Genomic DNA, 20427 nt, shown 5'->3' on the forward strand with positions numbered 1-20427 from the left:
AATGTTATGTCAACGTTTTGATTACATAGACATACAGTAGTATACATGTAAATATCTTTTAGTGGATATGGTCTCATTTTCCAGTCGTATTTGCGTCGCTTGTGATACACTGAAATAAACGTTATATGTGGTCAAAAAGTAACGAGAATTTTTTCATCCTAATTCCAAAGAAAATAGTTGCTGACAGTTGCGAAAATTATCGAACTATCAGTCATGGTTGCAAAATATTAACAAGAACTGTTTACACAAGAATGGAAAAACTGATAGAAGCGGCCCTCAGGGAAGATCACTTTGGATCGGAGAAATTTAGGAACACACGAAGTGATTCTTACCTCATGACTTATGTTAGAAGTTAGATTTTAAGAAGGCCAAGCAGTACATGAAAGAGTCAGTTTTGAGAAATCCTTGTCAGATTAATTTTCATCTAAAAACCTACTGTGATACAAGGAAATTCATCAAACCATTTAAAAATAAATGTTCTGTTGGAGTAGATGACATCTCTACTAAGATATTTAAACAATGTGGGGCAGTTACAGCTGATGTCCTGAGTCACATCTGTAATGCATCACTGACTCAAGGTATGCCTTTGTCAAGCCTCTGTATAAGGAAGAGGACAGCACAGATGTCAATAATTACCGCCCAGTATCCTTCCTTACAGCATTTTCAAAAATCATCGAGAAAGTAATGTACTCAAGAGTGGTTAGTCTCTGAACTGTAATGGAATGCTTAGTAAATCATAGTTTGGATTTCAAAAATGCTGTTCTACTGAAATAGCAGTATACAATTTCACTGCCCACACAATAGAGTCTTCAAACAGTAAAATGTCACCAATAGGAATTTTCTGTGACTTACCCAAACCATCTGATTGTGTGAACCATTACATTATGTTACAGAAATTACGATTCTACAATATAAATGAGACAGCAGATGAGTGATTAAGTCATATCTACAGAACAGGAACCAAAATGTTTCTTTATATGGTTTAAGCGAGTTAAGAAAGTTTATCACTTCATCTAATGGGGTGAAATTAGATTAGGTGTTCCACAGGGTTCGATCATGGGTCCTCTTCTGTTCTTGATATATGTAAATGATCTCACTTATTATCTGAAACAAGAAGCTAAACTGACACTGTTTGCTGATGATACAAGCATCATTATTAATCCAGTAAAATAAACTCCAAGAGAAGATGATACAAATAATGTCTTTGGAAAAGTTATTGATTGGTTTGCTGCGAATGGGCTTGCTCTGAACTTTGAAAATACACAGTGCATCCAATTTTTCCACTGCAGTGATTATAGTTCGTCCAATAAATATAACATACCAACAAAAGTCAGTAGCCAAGGTAGAGCACACTAATTTTTTTGTGTGCATATATGTGAGAATCTTAATTGGAAAATTGATATTTTGGGTCTCCAAAAGCGACTAGTTTAGCAACTTTTGCAATCGGAATAATTGCTAATTTTGAGGATATATAAATCAGCAAGCTAACATACGTTGCGCACTTTCATTCTCTGATGTAATACAGAATAATATTTTGGTGTAACTCAATACTTAGGGAAAAACTATTCACTGCTCAAAAGAAAGTGGTTAGAATAATGTGTGGGGCTCATAATCGCACATCTTGTAGGCATCTCTTTAAAAGGTTAGGAATTCTTACAACAGCCTCACAGTACATTTGCTGAATAATGAAATTTGTTCTCAAAAACATGGACCAGTTTAAAAACAACAGTGACATTCATGATTATAATAGCAGAAGAAAGAAAGACTTCCACTTCCACGACAGTGTGGAAGAAATAAAGAAAATGGTTCTGGAAAATCGCTGAATTACCATCAGAGAGGTTGCTGACAATGTCGGCATGTTCTTTAGCTCAGGCCACGCAGTTTTTTCGGATGTTTTGGACATGAAACGTGTAGCAGCAAAGTTTGTTCCGAGATTGTTGAAACCCTGTTATTGCTTTTATTTTATTTACTTCATGCATCTACCCATCCGTAGAAGATTACCATATGAATGTTTTCCAATGTATATTGAATCAACGTTGTCATTGTTCGCCTGCTAATAGTCTGTCTCGTGATTGAATTTAAAAAAAAAAAAAAAAAAAAAAAAACAATAAATTAATGAAGTTATTTGAACTTACTTTTGGTGAAATTTCTGTAGTGTATCTTGATTCATAATCAGCTGCAAGCTCCAGTTTTCGGAAAAATGATCCGTTATGTGTGGTTTGCGGGGAAATTATTACCAACGCGCGAAATCGTCAGCAACGTGAAGGACGTTTCTTTCCCGAGTGAATTCGTACGAAGAAATGTCTCTGTGGCAAACCTGGCTTCGCGCGATGCTCATAGTGTTCGGAATTTCTATGTTTCCAATGTTTCTGCTATCGGTATTATCCATAGAAATGGACCAAATCTTCCTGAAGAATAAACGTAAGAATAAATGCAAGAATTAATAGAAGAATATAGTAAAGGGTGCCACTATTCGGTCACCGGCCCCGAAGTACTGATAATTAAAAGTCGTCCAGTTGTCATAGAGGCCAAAATCAAATTTATTAACTTTGACTAACATTCTCCTTAGTGTCGTATTTAGAACCTATAGACCTTCTGTCCAAATAGTACAGAGAATGATTTCATGACTGTCGTGTAAGCGACGTCAGCGCAGTGACTACGAGGCAGCTTGAACTAACATTTGCAAACAAAGGATGTGCTTTCCATCAGTTGTGAGTGGGAAGTGTTTCGTAGTGGATTCGTAACAACAGTGTATCACCATCGTTGTGTCACAAATCGCAATGGAGGAATGCCCATAATTAATTTGTTCAAGATTTTCTGCAACATTATCTCTATAAATAAAAGGCAATGTCCTGACTGACTCACTCACTCACACACTCACTGACTCAGCTCCCAGCACCAACCGCTAAGGATAGAAATTTGAAATTTAGAGATGGTGTTGACCTTATACGCTAAGCCGTCGTTTAAGAAGGGATATTTCGATATTCTACCACTAAGTTATGAAATAGGCGATGAAAGGATTTTTTGAAAATATGTTGCTACTAAACCAATTTAAACTAGACCTACGAAAATTGGTATTTGGTTTCTCGTTCAGAAATAGAGAACTACATGTTACAGCGTTTTTGGAAATTTAACTCCTATGGGGGTGAAACATACTAAAGTATTTTTAAAGCTATATCTATGAAGTATAGTATGTGACTTCTCGGTTACAAATAAATAAATAAGTGTTCGAGTATTTTTGGAAATTCAACCCCTAAGGGGGTGAAATAGGAGATTAAAATTTTTAAGAAAACATTTATTTATATCAAAATTATTTTAAAACTAAATCTATGGAAACTGGTATTTCGCTTCTCTGTTATATATAAAGAAACAAGTGTTAAGGGATGAAAGTTTCTGTAGAAATACCTGCACAGCAAGACAAAAGGCACGCTGAAAAAATACATAGAACTCCATCTACTAGAATCGGTTTTTGGTCAGGAAGTTGCCAGGAAGTTTCATATCAGTGCACACTCCGCTGTAGAGTGACAGCATTTCATTCTGGAAACAGCCCCCAGGCTGTGGCTAAATCATGTCTCCGCAATATCCTTTCCTCCAGGAGTGCTAGGTCTGCAAGGTTCGCAGGAGAGCTTCTGTGAAGTTTGGAAGGTGGGAGGCGAGGTACTGGCGGAATTGACGCTGTGAGGACGGGGCGTGAGCCGTGCTTGGGTAGCTCAGTTGGTAGAGCACTTGCCCGCCAAAGGCATAGGTTCCGAGTTTGAGTCTCGGTCAGGCACACAGTTTTAATCTGCCAGGAAGTTTCAACTGTGAAAGTGATTCCTCGAAACCTGAGGACAATATATTAATTATGAAGAACCAGAGTTCCAGGAAACCCATACCAACTGAACAAACCCCAAGCTACCACGCATCAACCCTGCGTTACGGCCACAGATGATCTACCGCCATTTTCCGCAGTCCCAGAAGGGAGAAGGGTCAGCCAATGAGACATCGTTCTCCTCCCTCCTCCTCCACCCCCCACTTCCCCTCCCCCCCCCCCCCCCTCACCCGCGACACACACCCCAACCTCTCCGCCTCTCCTGGAGCTTGCTCTTGCTGGAAGACCCACGTAAGTCACCTACATGTGCTCATTCATTCTGTTGGATCTATGGACCTGTCATGCCCCAGATGCCAAGTTGTTGGCCGCAAGTTCATTGCTGGAAAACCAGTGTTTCGTTCGGCCGGAGCTGAGTGGTGTCCGGTTCACAGAGGCAGTGGCCCCACCCCGCAGGATGTAGCGACCGCCTCGCAATCCCCCCCGCGCCCCCTACCAGTCCCACTCCGAGCGCCACATCCGCGAGTTGCCGCGTCCCGCGTCACCGGAAGCAGGAAATCATTACCGCCACCTGCGGTCGCACCCGCACACGCAGATCCGGCGTGCCTCTAATTTATCACACAAACAGCCGGCTCGCACCTATCTGCGGTAGGAAATGTTTCCCAACCGCAACACTTTGCTGGTTTCCACTAATATCACTTATCAGAGAGTCAATCAGGCGGTGCCTATTAGTCACTCAATTCTAGTCCAAGAACACCTTTCTGGGTAATAAATGAACAAAATATGAACGTAATTTTTAAATTTAAGGAAAGTGCCCGATAATAAAAGCTAAAAATATTAATCGAGCTCAGTTATAGATCGATCACAGCGTTAGTGATTTTTACTATAACTTTTAAGTACGTTTACGTTAGTTATGCGCATCAACGAAAATTTTTATAATTACTACGCAAGCAACTCTGTCCATGATCATGGACCAAGATCTAGACTAAATTTAGATTCACCCCGAAAAAAATTAACATAAAACTCTAAACAGCATTTTCTACTAACGAGCAAAATAGTACAGTAACCTGCCAAAGAAGATTAAAGAGATTTTTTTAAACAAACTTATTTTTAAAAACTCAGGTACCAAGTACATCTTAAGCTATTTATTCTGTACGGCGAATGATCATATAGATAACATTGGACTAGGGGTTTGCCAAAAAAAAACGCAAGACAAGCAATAATGACAAAACACCTCTCTCATTTCACAAAACACTTCGGCACCAGAAATTTTCTTCTGGAAAATCTTATACCAAAGTCTTCAGTGGATAATAATAATAATATCTTATCCTCAAAATCTCATTCGTTACGCAATGATACCGATTCAGATTTTCAGGCAAGCAAATGGAGATTCCAATAGACAAAATGGAAACCAGACATCTTCTTCATAGCCTTGTCAAGTGATAGTGAGTGTATAGCGTGTGTAACGTGTGCGGTGACTTCTGTTGATAAATGTCTGGACGCTGAAGTAGTAGCTTTTTACATCGTGGAATAACTTGTTTACAACAATGTAGGCTTAAACAAAACAATATTATACACTGAAGATAGGCAGTTTGCACTGTTTTTAACTGAGCGGATGAAGGTTCTAATCACTCGGATTTGTTTTCTGTGTTTTCTCTAAATTACTTCAAGCAAATTCCAGGATGGTCCCTACGATAAGATTGCGGTCAACTATCAATCCCATCCTACTTAAAACTAGACCTGCAAGTAGTTAAATGCCTTTATTTATGAATTACGTTTTTTATTCTTAAACTACAATACCACAACATTTCCAGCATCTTAGTAAAAGTGACCGACGAATACTATGTGCCTCTATCCGACTTCGTGTCCAAGTCAAATGGCTCTAAGCACTATGGTACTTAACATCTGAGGTCATCAGTACCCTAGAAGTTACAACTACTTAAACCTAACTAACCTAAGGACATCACACACATCCATTCCCGAGGCAGGATTCGAGCCTGCGACCGTAGCAGCAGCGCGGTTCCAGAGTGAAGCGCCTAGAACCGCTCGGTCACAGAAGCCGGCCCGTTTCCAAGTCGTTAACGCAGGCTGGTGCGGTAGATGTTTCAAAATGGCTCTGAGCACTATGGGACTTAACATCTGAGGTCATCAGTCCACTACACTCAGAACTACTTAAACCTAACTAACCTAAGGACATCACACACATCCATGCCCGAGGCACGATTCGAACCTCCGACAGTAGCAGTCGCACGGTTCCGGACTGAAGCGCCTAGAACCGCTCGGCCACCGCGGCCGGCGGTGCGGTAGATCCCGATAAGGCGATGTTCAATTCGCCATCGCGTTGGAACAACAAATTTCTTTATTGAAATTTTTGGTCCATCACTGTTGTGTGTTAAATATCAAACTTCTCAACAGTGCACCATGGTGTGAGGCAATGGGTACTGTTGAAAGTGATCCGCCCCTCGGGTAAGGACGACATGCTAGGAGTCCCCATTGGAGCTATACGATAAGAAGACTCGCTTTTGTCTATTTTTGTCATCAACATTACAAACTCAACACTAATCCATTGCAAACCAGATTCATTAAAAGACTTTATCGTAACAATTATTTATTATCACTGGTTTCAGCTGTGTTTTAGTGAACTTAGAACCCACTTCCATATTAGGTACTCCTGATATGCGTGAGACTGTATCATATCGCCATACAGTACTGAGAAGTGACGTACTGATGTGTGTAACTTGCACGGAAATGAGTTAGCCTCGTCTAAAGGTAGCTAAGTGTTCGCCGCAAGAAAGACGTCATATAAAGTGATTAATAGGACTATCAAGAAATTTAGCATACAATTCCAGAAAACTATCGGTCTTTTTTTCTTTTTTTGCACTAAATGTTATGTCAGTCAACCTTTATGAGAACACTACCCTTGCCACTGACTTGTCACGGCCATCATCGCCAAACACGTACACTTCACGAAGGCGTAAGGCTCACAGATCGCAAAAATAGGTTCCAGCGTGCGCTATGCAAGAAATCCTTTCCAATTATGTGGCTCAAATTGCCACTCGAATTCCATCACTACCAGTTAACAACGCCGCAAAGTTTCTCGTTTCTCCATTACTCTGTCTCCATCTGCTGTAAAGACTTCTGTAGCATGGAGCTTCCACAGGCGCGCTTCGGAAATTCATCCTGCTTATAGACGATGTATCCAGTTTTACGTTTATGAATGACTTTTAACATCTAGTTCGCATCTATTTTTTGAAAGGAAGTAGTATAAACGGAGAAAATTTCCCCCTAAATCTCCACGTCTTTGGCGGTATATGGTAGTAAATAAAAGAACTAATACCATTTGTAAGAAAAGCTGCATTAAGATTCTCTACTTGTATTTCTGAGAGAATAATAAACTATAAATCAAAATATGGAAAACTATTCCCCAAAACTGAACGATGCAATAACTAATATACTTCACAAGGAAGGAGACAGAGAAAACACGAAAAGCTGGAGAGCTATCAGTCTCGTCTCCGTGATGTACAAGATCTGCAGTAAAATTATCACCAATCGTATAGAAAAATATTAGGTTTTAATGAAGCAAAGCGACAAGATAGCTTTAGAAGGATAGGTAGTGCAGCAGACAATTTGAACGTCATGAAGGAAATCACAGAACGGAGTAGTGAGCATTAATTATTGGCCGGCTGCGGTGGCCCAGCGGTTCTAGGCGCTTCAGTCCGGAACCGTGCGACTGCTACGGTCGCAGATTCGAATCCTGCCTCGGGCATGGATATGTGTGATGTCCTTAGGTTAGTTAGGTTTAAGTAGTTCTAACTTCTAGGGGACTGATGACCTTGGATGTTAAGTCCCATAGCGCTTAGGGCCATTTGAACCATTTGAACCATTAATTATTACCACTGCGTCTGTGATTCATAGATTCTGAAAAAGCTTGTGACTCGTCTTCAATTATAACCCTATAACAGACCTTGAGAAATAAGACAGCGAATCGGTATGCGTTAGTGCACTGAAGAATATTTTAGTCAATAATTTAACTTTCAATTACACTTCATCCAGACAATAGGAAATCCGGAATTCAAAATGGAATCAGTCAAGAATATTTCGTGTCACCAAAGCATTTCTCAGCAGTCCTAGATAAAGTTCTCAGATCCCCAAATTGTGAAAAGGAAAAATGTTTTCGGGAAAACGGGACGTATTTTTGGTGGAGGTGTACTATTCGCCCTAGCACTGATAACGTTCAAATGGTTCAAATGGCTCTGAGCACTATGCGACTTTTGAGGTCATCAGTCGCCTAGAACTTAGAACTAATTAAACCTAACTAACCTAAGGATATCACACACATCCATGCCCGAGGCAGGATTCGAACCTGCGACCGTAGCGGTCGCTCGGCTCCAGACTGTAGCGCCTAGAACCGCACGGCCACTCCGACCGGCCACTGATTAGGGATAACGTAATATAGATAGTTTGAAAGTAGGTCTGAAAATGAATTACATTAAGACTTAAATAAGATGTACTCCAACACAGTGAAAAGAAAATAGTAAAAACTAACAGTAAGGTGAGAAACAAATTGATGAGAGTTTCTATTTAGGATAATTGATGACGATGACTAGATGGGCGAGAAAATAACTAAACAGGGAGAACACAGAGAGTCATGTTTGTACTATACGACGGTGATGATGATGATGATGATGATGAGAGAAGGGAGAGGATGAAACTCGGTGCAGTGTAGGACCAAAGAGGCCGTCGAGCTTTAAAGTCCCCGCCTGATGGACGGACCACCATGAACAGTGTCACATACTCTCATTCCATGAGACACTGAGGAGAAGTCTGGAATTTAATCCACGTCACAGTCGCATAGTCTGCTGATAAGGAACTCCTCTCCCTGTCGGCCAAGTACTGGTGGTGAAAATTCGTCCCATCACCATGTTTCGAACTGCCTGCTTTCCGACCCTAGAGCCACCGCAGCGACCTCGGCAGTAGGCGGGATGGCTTTGTCCAAACCCTGCTCGATACCTAAAAAGACGTCCTCCGTGCAGTGTCCTGTGCTTACAACGTTTCTGTGTCAGCTGTTAGTCTTTGGAGTGTGTCACCGAGTGGTGTGCTGCAATGGTAATTCGGGAGAACAGCCGTTCAATTCTCTATCCGGCCATCGAAATTCAGATTTTCCACAGTTTCCTAAACTGCTTCAGATAAATGCCCGGATGGTTTCTAAGAAAAATGCAAGACTTATTTTCTTTACCAATACGAGGTTTTGTTTAGTCTCTTATTGACAGCGCCTTTGACGTTGTATTAAGTCCTAATTTCCTTCATGGAGTGTGCTATTCTTTGCGCGGTGTCCCTTTAGGTCACACTGAACTTAGCAAGCAGGTGTCATCCTTCCGAGAATTTTGTTTGTCTGTAGATATCCGTTGAAACGCCTTTCTGATTATGGCGATCAGTGATACTGAACGGTGAGAATCGGTTTGATGGGATCAGAGATAACGATAGTCCTGCACCACCGCACTCAGTTATATGGACGCTTGCCAAGAGCCATGCTCCTTAGAGCATGCGCGAATGGAACAGGAATGATGTAAAATCACGTTACTGCACTATACATGTCGTCTCATGGGGAATGGTCAATGTTCATAGATATGACTTGATGATTTGAAGCAGAAAACTTCATATGGGCATATGCCCTATTCCGAATGGTTTCCGATATGGAACTTATTTAATGTACACTGTTATTTATTTCTGCGTTATTCAGTACATTGTAAGGTTTACGCATGCATACATGTAAAACACTCAGTAAACATTACTACACTCCTTTTACAAAGTATCTGTTAAAGCATACGTGTTAGAGTCGTCTTCATCATCATCATTCATCCCCATTACGGTCGGAGGAAGGCAATGGCAAACCACCTCCGCTAGGGCCTTGCCTAGTACGGCGGTGCGGGTCTCCCGTATTGTCCCCTATGCTCTGTCTAGGAGTATGGGACGTCATCATCATCACATCTACAAGTATTATCGTACGCCTCCTATTACAACCCTTGATCAGTTCACAGCAATGTTCGAATATCCCACTGTCAACTTCAGTGATTTGTGCACTCTTCGAAGGACACGTTGTGTTGTTTGTCTGATTACCTCTACATGTTCCTTAATGGGACCAAGCAGTTCATCTCGTGTATTCACCTTTCGTCTGTACACCTTAGGCTTCATCGAACCTCATAAACAAAAACATTGATCGTCAGTTAATTGTACTACAACAACCGATTCAGTGATTAAGGTAAATGCGTTTGAGATGTACCGTCACACGTCTCGTAATATGAAGGGAGGCCCCGTCATGCTGAAAGTATACATTGCACACCGCGTGATCAAAGGAACGTCCTCATAGTGTTCAACAAACTACACTACTGGCCATTAAAATTGCTACACCACGAACATGACGTGCTACAGACGCGAAGTTTAGTCGTCAAGAAGAAGATGCTGTGATATGGAATTGATTAGCTTTTCAGAGCATTCGCATAAGGCTGGCGCCGGTGGCGACAAATACAACGTGCTGACATGAGGAAAGTTTCCAACCGATTTCTCGTACGCAAACAGCAGTTGACCGGCGTTGCCTGGTGAAGCGTTGTTGTGATGCCTCGCGTAAGAAAGGAGAAATGCGTACCATCACGATTCCGACTTTGATAATGGTCGGATTGTAGCCTATCGTGATTGTGGTTTATCGTATCGCGACATTGCTGCTCGCGTTGGTCGAGATCCAATGGCTGTTAGCAGAATATGGAATCGGTGGGTTCAGGAGGGTAATACGGAACGCCGTGCTGGATCCCAACGACCTCGTATCACTAGCAGTCGAGATGACAGGCATCTTATCCGCATGGCTGTAACGGACCGTGCAGCCACGTCTCGATCCCTGAGTCAACAGATGGGGACTTTTGCAAGACGACAACCATCTGCACGAACAGTTCGACGACGTTTGCAGCAGCATGGACTATCAGCTCGGAAACCATGGCTGCGGTTACCCTTGACGCTGCATCACAGACAGGAGCGCCTGCGATGGTGTTCTCAACTACGAACCTGGGTGCACGAATGGCAAAACGTCATTTTTTCGAATGAATCCAGGTTCTGTTTACAGCATCATGATGGTCGCATCCGTGTTTGGCGACGTCGCGGTGAACACACATTGGAAGCGTCTATTCGTCATCGCCATACTGGCGTATCACCCGGCGTCATGTTATGGGGTGCCATTGGTTACACGTCTCTGTCACCTCTTGTTCGCATTGACGGCACTTTGAACAGTGGACGTTACGTTTCAGATGTGTTACGACCCGTAGCTCTACCCTTCATTCGATCCCTGCGAAACCCTACATTTCAGTAGGATAATGCACGAGCACAGATTGCAGGTCCTGTACGGGCTTTTCTGGATACAGCAAATGTTCGACTGCTGCCCTGGCCAGCACATTCTCCATATCTCTCACCAACTGAAAATGTGTGGTCAATGGTGACCGAGCAACTGGCTCGTCACAATACGCCAGTCACTACTCTTGATTAACTGTGGTATCGTGTTGAAGCTGCATGGGCAGCTGTACCTGTACACGCCATCCAAGCTCTGTTTGACTCAATGCCCAGGCGTATCACGGCCGTTATTCCGGCCAGAGGTGGTTGTTCTGGGTACTGATTTCTCAGGATCTATGCACCCAAATTGTGTGAAAATGTAATCACATGTCAGGTCTAGTGTAATATACACTCCTGGAAATTGAAATAAGAACACCGTGAATTCATTGTCCCAGGAAGGGGAAACTTTATTGACACATTCCTGGGGTCAGATACATCACATGATCACACTGACAGAACCACAGGCACATAGACACAGGCAACAGAGCATGCACAATGTCGGCACTAGTACAGTGTATATCCACCTTTCGCAGCAATGCAGGCTGCTATTCTCCCATGGAGACGATCGTAGAGATGCTGGATGTAGTCCTGTGGAACGGCTTGCCATGCCATTTCCACCTGGCGCCTCAGTTGGACCAGCGTTCGTGCTGGACGTGTAGACCGCGTGAGACGACGCTTCATCCAGTCCCAAACATGCTCAATGGGGGACAGATCCGGAGATCTTGCTGGCCAGGGTAGTTGACTTACACCTTCTAGAGCACGTTGGGTGGCACGGGATACATGCGGACGTGCATTTTCCTGTTGGAACAGCAAGTTCCCTTGCCGGTCTAGGAATTGTAGAACGATGGGTTCGATGACGGTTTGGCTGTACCGCGCACTATTCAGTGTCCCCTCGACGATCACCAGTGGTGTACGGCCAGTGTAGGAGATCGCTCCCCACACCATGATGCCGGGTGTTGGCCCTGTGTGCCTCGGTCGTATGCAGTCCTGATTGTGGCGCTCACCTGCACGGCGCCAAACACGCATACGACCACCATTGGCACCAAGGCAGAAGCGACTCTCATCGCTGAAGACGACACGTCTCCATTCGTCCCTCCATTCACGCCTGTCGCGACACCACTGGAGGCGGGCTGCACGATGTTGGGGCGTGAGCGGAAGACGGCCTAACGGTGTGCGGGACCGTAGCCCAGCTTCATGGAGACGGTTGCGAATGGTCCTCGCCGATACCCCAGGAGCAACAGTGTCCCTAATTTGCTGGGAAGTGGCGGTGCGGTCCCCTACGGCACTGCGTAGGATCCTACGGCCTTGGCGTGCATCCGTGCGTCGCTGCGGTCCGATCCCTGGTCGACGGGCACGTGCACCTTCCGCCGACCACTGGCGACAACATCGATGTACTGTGGAGACCTCACGCCCCACGTGTTGAGCAATTCGGCGGTACGTCCACCCGGCCTCCCGCATGCCCACTATACGCCCTCGCTCAAAGTCCGTCAACTGCACATACGGTTCACGTCCACACTGTCGCGGCATGCTACCAGTGTTAAAGACTGCGATGGAGCTCCGTATGCCACGGCAAACTGGCTGACACTGACGGCGGCGGTGCACAAATGCTGCGCAGCTAGCGCCATTCGACGGCCAACACCGCGGTTCCTGGTGTGTCCGCTGTGCCGTGCGTGTGATCATTGCTTGTACAGCCCTCTCGCAGTGTCCGGAGCAAGTATGGTGGGTCTGGCACACCGGTGTCAATGTGTTCTTTTTTCCATTTCCAGGAGTGTATTTGTCCAATGAATACCCGTTTATCATTTGCATTACTTCTTGGTGTAGCAATTTTAATGGCCAGTAGCGTAATTTTCCAAAAAATTCGAGTAATTCTATCGCGTGATTCGCTCTTCTAAAATGGCTGAACCCATCAACATATTACCGATCATTCCGCACCAAACACTGATCGAAAAACGAACTTGGAAATTGGTTCCCACTGTAGCATATGGATTTTACTGTGACCGCCTATGATTATTTCGTGTACTGCTGATACCATCCCGTGTTAACGTGACCATCAGTGAATAGAATTAAAGATAGAAAATGACGATTGTCATTTAACAAGTGACAAAATTCAAGTCGCATGGCACTGTAGCCAATGTTCGGAAGAAAAACGGGAACCTGGAAGAATACTTGCTTCACGCAAACTCTGGTAGACACCCTACTATCAAGTACTCGTCGTATCGGAAAGCGCCGACGGTACTCTTCGGCAGCGGATGAACCCGTAAACATTCTTCATCAGTGTAGGTGTATGTTAATTAACAGAGGCTTCTCTCTGATACACTCTCAGTCCCTCTCACTACTTCACTCGCAACACACCATGGACTGAAAGACATCCCGAGCGAAGAGGTTGAAAGACATGGGGTAAGTTGGACTAGAATAAAATATCAAAGGGGCTGGGTGGATAAAACATATAGGGTGTTCGGAAATTCCCGTTACAAGCTTCTAGAACTTGTAGAAGGGAGTGAGTACATAATATTTTGAATATGAACCCATGTCCGGAAACGTACCGTTTCTCTTCTACGACTTTTTGAATTCGGATGTTTAACTCACCCGCTTCTGTTTGAGGAATTGAATTAGACGCGACACAGTACAAGTTATTAGATAACAGTTCGAAAGGAAGCACAATTAAAAATCAATTGCTCACTTACGCTCGTTTGGTTGTATTAACATTTAAACATTACGTGTTTACATTATTTCAAGCCAAAAAAGAAACCAGCAAATGTTCAAATGTGTGAAAATTCCTAAGGGGCCAAACTGCTAAGGTCATCGTTCCCTAGACGTACACACTAATTAAACTAACCTATGATAAGAACAACACACACACCCCTGCCCGAGGGAGGACTCGAACCTCCGGCGCGAGGGGCCACTCAGTCCGTGACATGGCGCCTCAAACCGCGCGGCCACTCCGCGCAGCAAGAACCCAGCATATTGCACGTACAGAAAAGTACTGATGCATGACAACAGCGTTTCGATGTAGCGACCACCTACGCTGTTAAAGACATTGTACACATTGTAGCTACGAAGCATGTTGTGGTACGTGCTCTGTGTCGCACTGGGTGTCTCTTCAGTTGCTACCACAGCGACCAGACATCGTGCATCACATCTTCCTTTGTCTCAAGAGGAGTCTCGTAAATTAAACTTTGCATATGACCCCACAAGGAGTACACGTCATCCTGTCATCCTACTGCATACAGGGATAAGCTACTCTGAGATTTTTCTCTTTATCACAGCAGACGTGAACTCGTTACATGTCTAAAGTGAAGCCATCGTAGAACACAAACGAAAAGTTTCGGGACACGGGTTTCTATTCAAAATATTATGTACTCACTCCATTTTACAAGTCCTAGAAGCTTGTAACGAGAATTTCGGAACTCCTTGTGTATGTGAACGTCCCTAGCTCAAAAACAAACGAAAATTAAATATATTCTATCTCTGAAACCATTCGGGATTTGGCGTATGTCCGTATGAAGTTTTTTGCACAGATCATCGTTCGTTTATTTGCCTGAATGTTGACCATTCCTTCTGGGACAACCTGTATATCATTCACTGAATAGCATACGATGACACGAGAGAGTAAGTGTAGATATAAATGTAGATTAATTAGTCTGAGGAGAAACATAAGAACGTTGTTAGTCGGCTTAAAAAAACAGACGACCGAAAAATTCATGCATTTGACTTTTTCACCTGTTAGGCAATTCAGCAACGACCCATACAGTGTCCGCTAGCGAGCGCGATAAGATGAGGAACGGAAGAATATGAGGCGGCGGCAAACAAGTAGGTTTTGCGGAGAGCCGCAAGCTGCTTCCTTCGGGAGCCCAGGCGCGCCACCTGCGCAGGGACGCAGTCGCCTTCCAGCAGCGTCGGGAAAATGCAGGTGGCGCCTCAGCTACTGCTTCTAGCGGCTGCAGCGGCCTATCCGGTACTCGGCTATCCCATTGTGCCGAGGGCCCTCCAGCGCTACGGCTCTATAGACGGACCCGTATGGGGCGACCCATATGAGGCTGGCAGCGAATTGACGGACAACAGAATAAGGTTATTACTCATAGAGAACACATAATTTCTGTTTTCAGTCAGTTCTTAAATGCTATATTATTGTAGTGTTAAATGTATTCTGTGTATTTGTCGCATTAATTCTCTATGAACATCTGAACCTTCGATAACATCCACTACTATCTACACGGTGCGTCACAGTTCCGTTAGAACTGCTCGTGCGAAATTCCATAATGCAACGCTATCTTATGGCGAGTTGCGCCGTTCGATCTTGAGGTTTCGACAACAGCCGTGTAGAAGGTCAAACCAGGTGTCCTGATCACGTAAGTAACAGTAGGTATCTGACACTCGTCGAACGATGGCAGTTACGGGAAGAACATCACGTTTTGTGTTATGTTAGGCAAATCAGCTCATGAAACGTTTGATATTATGAAAAGTGCGTAGGGTAGTGATTGTTTAAGTCATTCAAATGTTTTTAGGTGGTATGTTCAATTTCTTGACGGCAGGGAGGGCAATAAGGACGCCTCACGAGGATCAAAACCACGAAGAAGTCGTACGGACGAAAATGTGCAAAAAGATCGCCGAAATCATTGCATCGGATAAATGTGTTTCTGCACAATTCAGCAATGAGCTGTCAGGAATAGTGAAAACTGTTGTGCAAAGTATTTTGACCGAAGGAAAGCCTGTGATCGGTGTGTGCCACACGAATTTCAGGCGATGAAAAACATGGCGTAATCCAATACAGCAAAGATCCGTTACAGGCAGACCAAAGTGATACTGATTTCACGATCTAACTGGCGACGAGACATAGTGTTTCCAATACGAGCCTCTTACATGGTTCAAATGGCTCTGAGCATTATTGGACTTAACATTTGAGGTCATCAGTCCCCTAGAAATTAGAACTACTTAAACCTAACTAACCTAAGGACATCACACACATCCATGCACGTGGTAGGATTCGAACCTGCGACCGTAGCAGTCGCGCGGTTCCAGACTGAAGCGCCTAGAACCGCTCGGCCACACCGGCCGCCGAGCCTCTTAGAAAGCGGCAGAGTACAGCATAACTGAGCTCGAAGAAATCGAAACCAAAGAAAGTGTGCTTGCAGAAGAGTCGTGTGAGGACAATGCTAAGAGTTTTCTTCGATTCCAAAGGAATTATTCGCAAAGAGTTTCTCCCAGAAGGGCAAACCTTTAATTCAAAGTAGTATCTCGTAATCCTCCGTCATTCACGGGCGAGAATTCGTCAGATTCGACCCAAATACCGAGAGACATGTTCCTAGTCGCCCCAGTCCACAATGCGAAGATAATGGGCGGTGTTTTGGCCAGCAAACGATTCACAGTCCTGAATCACACCCCGCATTTGACCACAATCGACTTCTGGTTGTTCCCCAAATTGAAGTTGGCAATAAAAGGACACCGTTACGATGCAGTTAAGGACACACCAGAAAACTGTACTGCAGCACTAAACGCAGTTCCAGAAAAGGACTACAGTGACCGTTTGAAAATACTTTTAAACCGATTTCAGCTGTGTATTAATTCAGAGGAGATTAATTTCAAAAACTACAATAATTTTTGGCACATAATCCAAGGCTTTTATTTGTCAAAGCCATAGTCCTATTGGACCTGGGTACACTATGTACGTCAGGAAAGCAACTGACCGTCGAAGAAGTAACGGAATAACACACGTGTAAATAATGAAGAAACCCCCATTGCGACCACAAAATAGTAATATCTACGGAGTGAGCATTCAGAACAGTTTTGTTGCCAACATACATTGCCTCCAAAGTTAAGTGACTATGCTACAGCGCGAATGTTTGCCCGTAAGTGGTCTCAAAATTGTAAATGTTATTACATCGCTAGTACAAACCGATCCCCTTCCAAAGTACTGCAGATTTTCTGCACGCGTTTCATTGGCATTTTAATAACTTGCATTCGATACGAGGGGGAACTTTGCTTAGTGCTTTCAAGAGTTAAATGCAAGGGTACTTCGCTTGTTTGTGACAAGTGATATTTGTCGTATACTGCAAATTATTTGCTGCAGGAAAAGAAGGAACGAAAGGACAGCCACAGTTACTTTTTAAGTTTTATACTGCACTTGATGGTATATCCGAGTTCCTATTTTAATAAATTATGCTATGGAGGCAATGCGATATGACTTCCTACTAGGTCAATGTGAAACATCGAATCTTGGATCTATGACCTGCAGCAAACTAGCAATTTATCAGGCATTGATATATTTTAGGGGTGAAATTCTTCCGTTTTCATATTTTGATACCATATACTAAATCATCTTTCATCCTTGGGGAATTACAATATTAATCACACACACTGATCCTCCATGTCGTAAGTAACAGACCTGCCAATTGCGACTACCTTAAAATAAGCACGATAGTGATCTGTATAATTGGGAAGTAACAATTCAGACTGTAATATGTAAATCTCATGTGCAGGTGAAAATAATTAGAAATATCTTTACTTGAAACAACTGACAGCACACACCAACACAGCTGACAGTATCTAGTATTTATCTCCTACATATATGGCTAAGCAGTTACCTAAATAAGCCGTGCCAGGTTATCTGTTGTTCACACCGTGCCTCGATATTTTTCAACATACAAAACGCGTCTTACTATTATGATAAACTATAATTACATCTTACAAATGTAACTTTTGCTCCTATAACGTATTTCAATTTGCATACAAAGCGGCAACAATTATTCACCATTGCTGTTACTAATACCTAATGTGTGAAAACAGGGCAAATAAATGTAAGGATTGTTTAGTTTTTGGCGCAAAATATAAAGAAACAGTACTATACTGAATTCACATGTTAATTTCGGTTTGTTTTCGTCACACTGTACTATGCAGGGCACTTTCCTACAGAATCCCTCGGTATGAAGTGTCCGCTTTCACGCGTTGCTGAGTGCTTTACCCGTGTCTCTGTCGAAGTTGACACACGTTCCCATTTTCACAGCCTCTTTGATGATTGAATTCAAGTAATCTGAAACATCGGTTAGAATCCATGTCTGCTCAAACAATACGTTGTGTTTGTTTGTAATGCTGTATTCGGCAACAGCAGACTTCTTTTATATTTCTGTAATTGATGTGCCGTTGATGTTCGGTACAGCAATGGGAAAAGGTTCGAATAGACAGTCACACTTTCCTACTGCCACATTCTCACGGAACATTATAAACGCCTGGGACTCTGATGCCTGCCGGCCGGAGTGGCCAAGCGGTTCTAGGCCCTACAATCTGGAACCGCGCGACCGCAACGGTTGCACGTTCGAATCCTGCCTTGGGTATGGGTGTGTGTGATGTCCTTAGGTTAGTTAGGTTTAAGTAGTTCTAAGTTCTAGGCGACTGATGACCTCAGAAGTTAAGTCCCACAGTGCTCAGAGCCATTTGAGCCAACTCTGATGCCATCATTGTCCTTCACAGGACGCAACGTCTCTACGATGGGCTTAGGTAACTGAAATACGCTTTTAATCCCGTGTCAGTTTAAGCCTCGTCCAACATGGTGTTGTTCCACAAAACGAAAGGAATGTCAAGTACTGACCTTGTTACCTTGTTTGACCGTGTTTGCATTTCTGCTTTCTGGAGAGAGCTGACTTGATTTCTTGTAGCCATAGTCATTTTGTTTGAACACAGATGATATGGTTTATTCCGGCGCCGATAAGACTCAGTGTCTTAGAGTGTTCGACACAGTTCTGATTTGGACAGCCTGGTGGAAACCGCGCACGGTGAGAAATCTGTCACTCAGCTGGTTGTGATATCGTTCTGTATGGACTGGTTCATGTTGCACCAAGTAGCCAAGCGTGTCAAGTGCACTGAGAATATTTAATACTACCCGTCGCGAAAGATTTTGTGGTCATCACATTACTGGTGCTAAGCACAACCTGTTATAGAAATTTATCGTAAAGTACTTAATGCGTACGTACATTCTGAGATAACACATTTTAAGCTTTGCTTCACTGAAATATGAAAAATAATCTAGATACCTCATTAAGAAAAAGTATGTAGTTGTGACTGTGATATCATTTCTTATGGCATAGTAGATGTTTGGCGTTGCAACGATTAGCTCGTGAACGCCGTCACCAGACAACGTAAATATTAAGAAAAAACATAAAGATATTTCAAAGATATTCATTGTTCATATGCCCCGTGGATAACGCCTACAATTTCTCACAGTGACATGGATTGTGTCAGTTTATAATTTTAATCGATGATTTTCATTTACATTTATCTTCAACTACCGTTGCACATGATGAGTAATACTTAGCAGTCTACCTCTTCGTTTCCTGTGGGTATAGTTTATTTATTTAGATAAAGAATTTGTCAGGAAAACGATTGCAGTGTATGGACTGTTGTTTAAACAATTTCGACAATGTGTGGAATATTGTTTATTTAAACAATTTAGGGGATTCAGGGCAGTGTATGGAATACAGTTTATTTATTTATTTAAAGAATTTTTCAGGAAATCGACCCCCCACCCCACCCCCACTACCACACCCACCCCTCTCCCCCTCCCTTCATCTACCTGGAAGTTGGCGGATCGGCGGTGGAGAGGAAGGACCTCACGAATGGAAATTAAAGGGTATGTTGTTTATTTATAAAAAATTCAGTTTATGGGGGCTAGATTTCTCTTTCTCATCATTCCCTGCTGCTTGGAAAGATGCCGGTCTTGTAAAAAGTAATTAAATCGATCGCCATTTTTATTATTCCAGTCGTGCAAGGAATACCGTCATGAAACACACATCACACGTAATTACACAGTTAAAAATATTTCGATCGCGAAGCACGCACCGCACACGCTCCCAGGATTCGGGATGCACCGGCGGCCCCCGCGAAGTGCCGACGTGGCCGTCAGCTGTCTGCATACAGTTTTAATTATATATCTGTAAACTACGTAGAGGTTCTTAACACAGACTCCAACAAAGACGATATTAGTATTGCACAGTACTGTTATGTTAAAGCAGGAGAAACTTATTTTTATCAGTCTAGAACCCTGTTCTCCACAATACCGTCCGATATAGATATCGCCGAATTGGGACTGGTTCCTATAAATAATGTTATACCCCAAGTCTTAAGAAAAAGGACCAATGTATCAAACAGACATAAACCATTCCTCACTAAAGAAATTACTCCTTTAAGCGCAGTTAATGTATTAAGTGTACGGAAACGAGAACTGGAAATGGAGGACCTCGAAGTAAAGAAAAGGTTCA

The 20427-nt window shown here is 43.1% G+C and overlaps 1 protein-coding gene across 1 annotated transcript in view; it reads left to right on the plus strand.

The window, feature by feature from the left end:
• Positions 1 to 14994: 14994 nt before the first annotated feature.
• Positions 14995 to 20427, plus strand: part of LOC126457506 (uncharacterized) — a 49683-nt gene continuing 44250 nt past the window's right edge. The window contains exon 1 of the mRNA XM_050093837.1: positions 14995 to 15247. Within this exon, the coding sequence (XP_049949794.1) occupies positions 15084 to 15247 (164 nt within the window). The 5' untranslated portion in view covers positions 14995 to 15083. The remainder of the gene's footprint in view (positions 15248 to 20427) is intronic.

This window comes from Schistocerca serialis, chromosome 1 (genome assembly GCF_023864345.2).
Source record: "Schistocerca serialis cubense isolate TAMUIC-IGC-003099 chromosome 1, iqSchSeri2.2, whole genome shotgun sequence".
NCBI lineage: Eukaryota > Metazoa > Arthropoda > Insecta > Orthoptera > Acrididae > Schistocerca > Schistocerca serialis.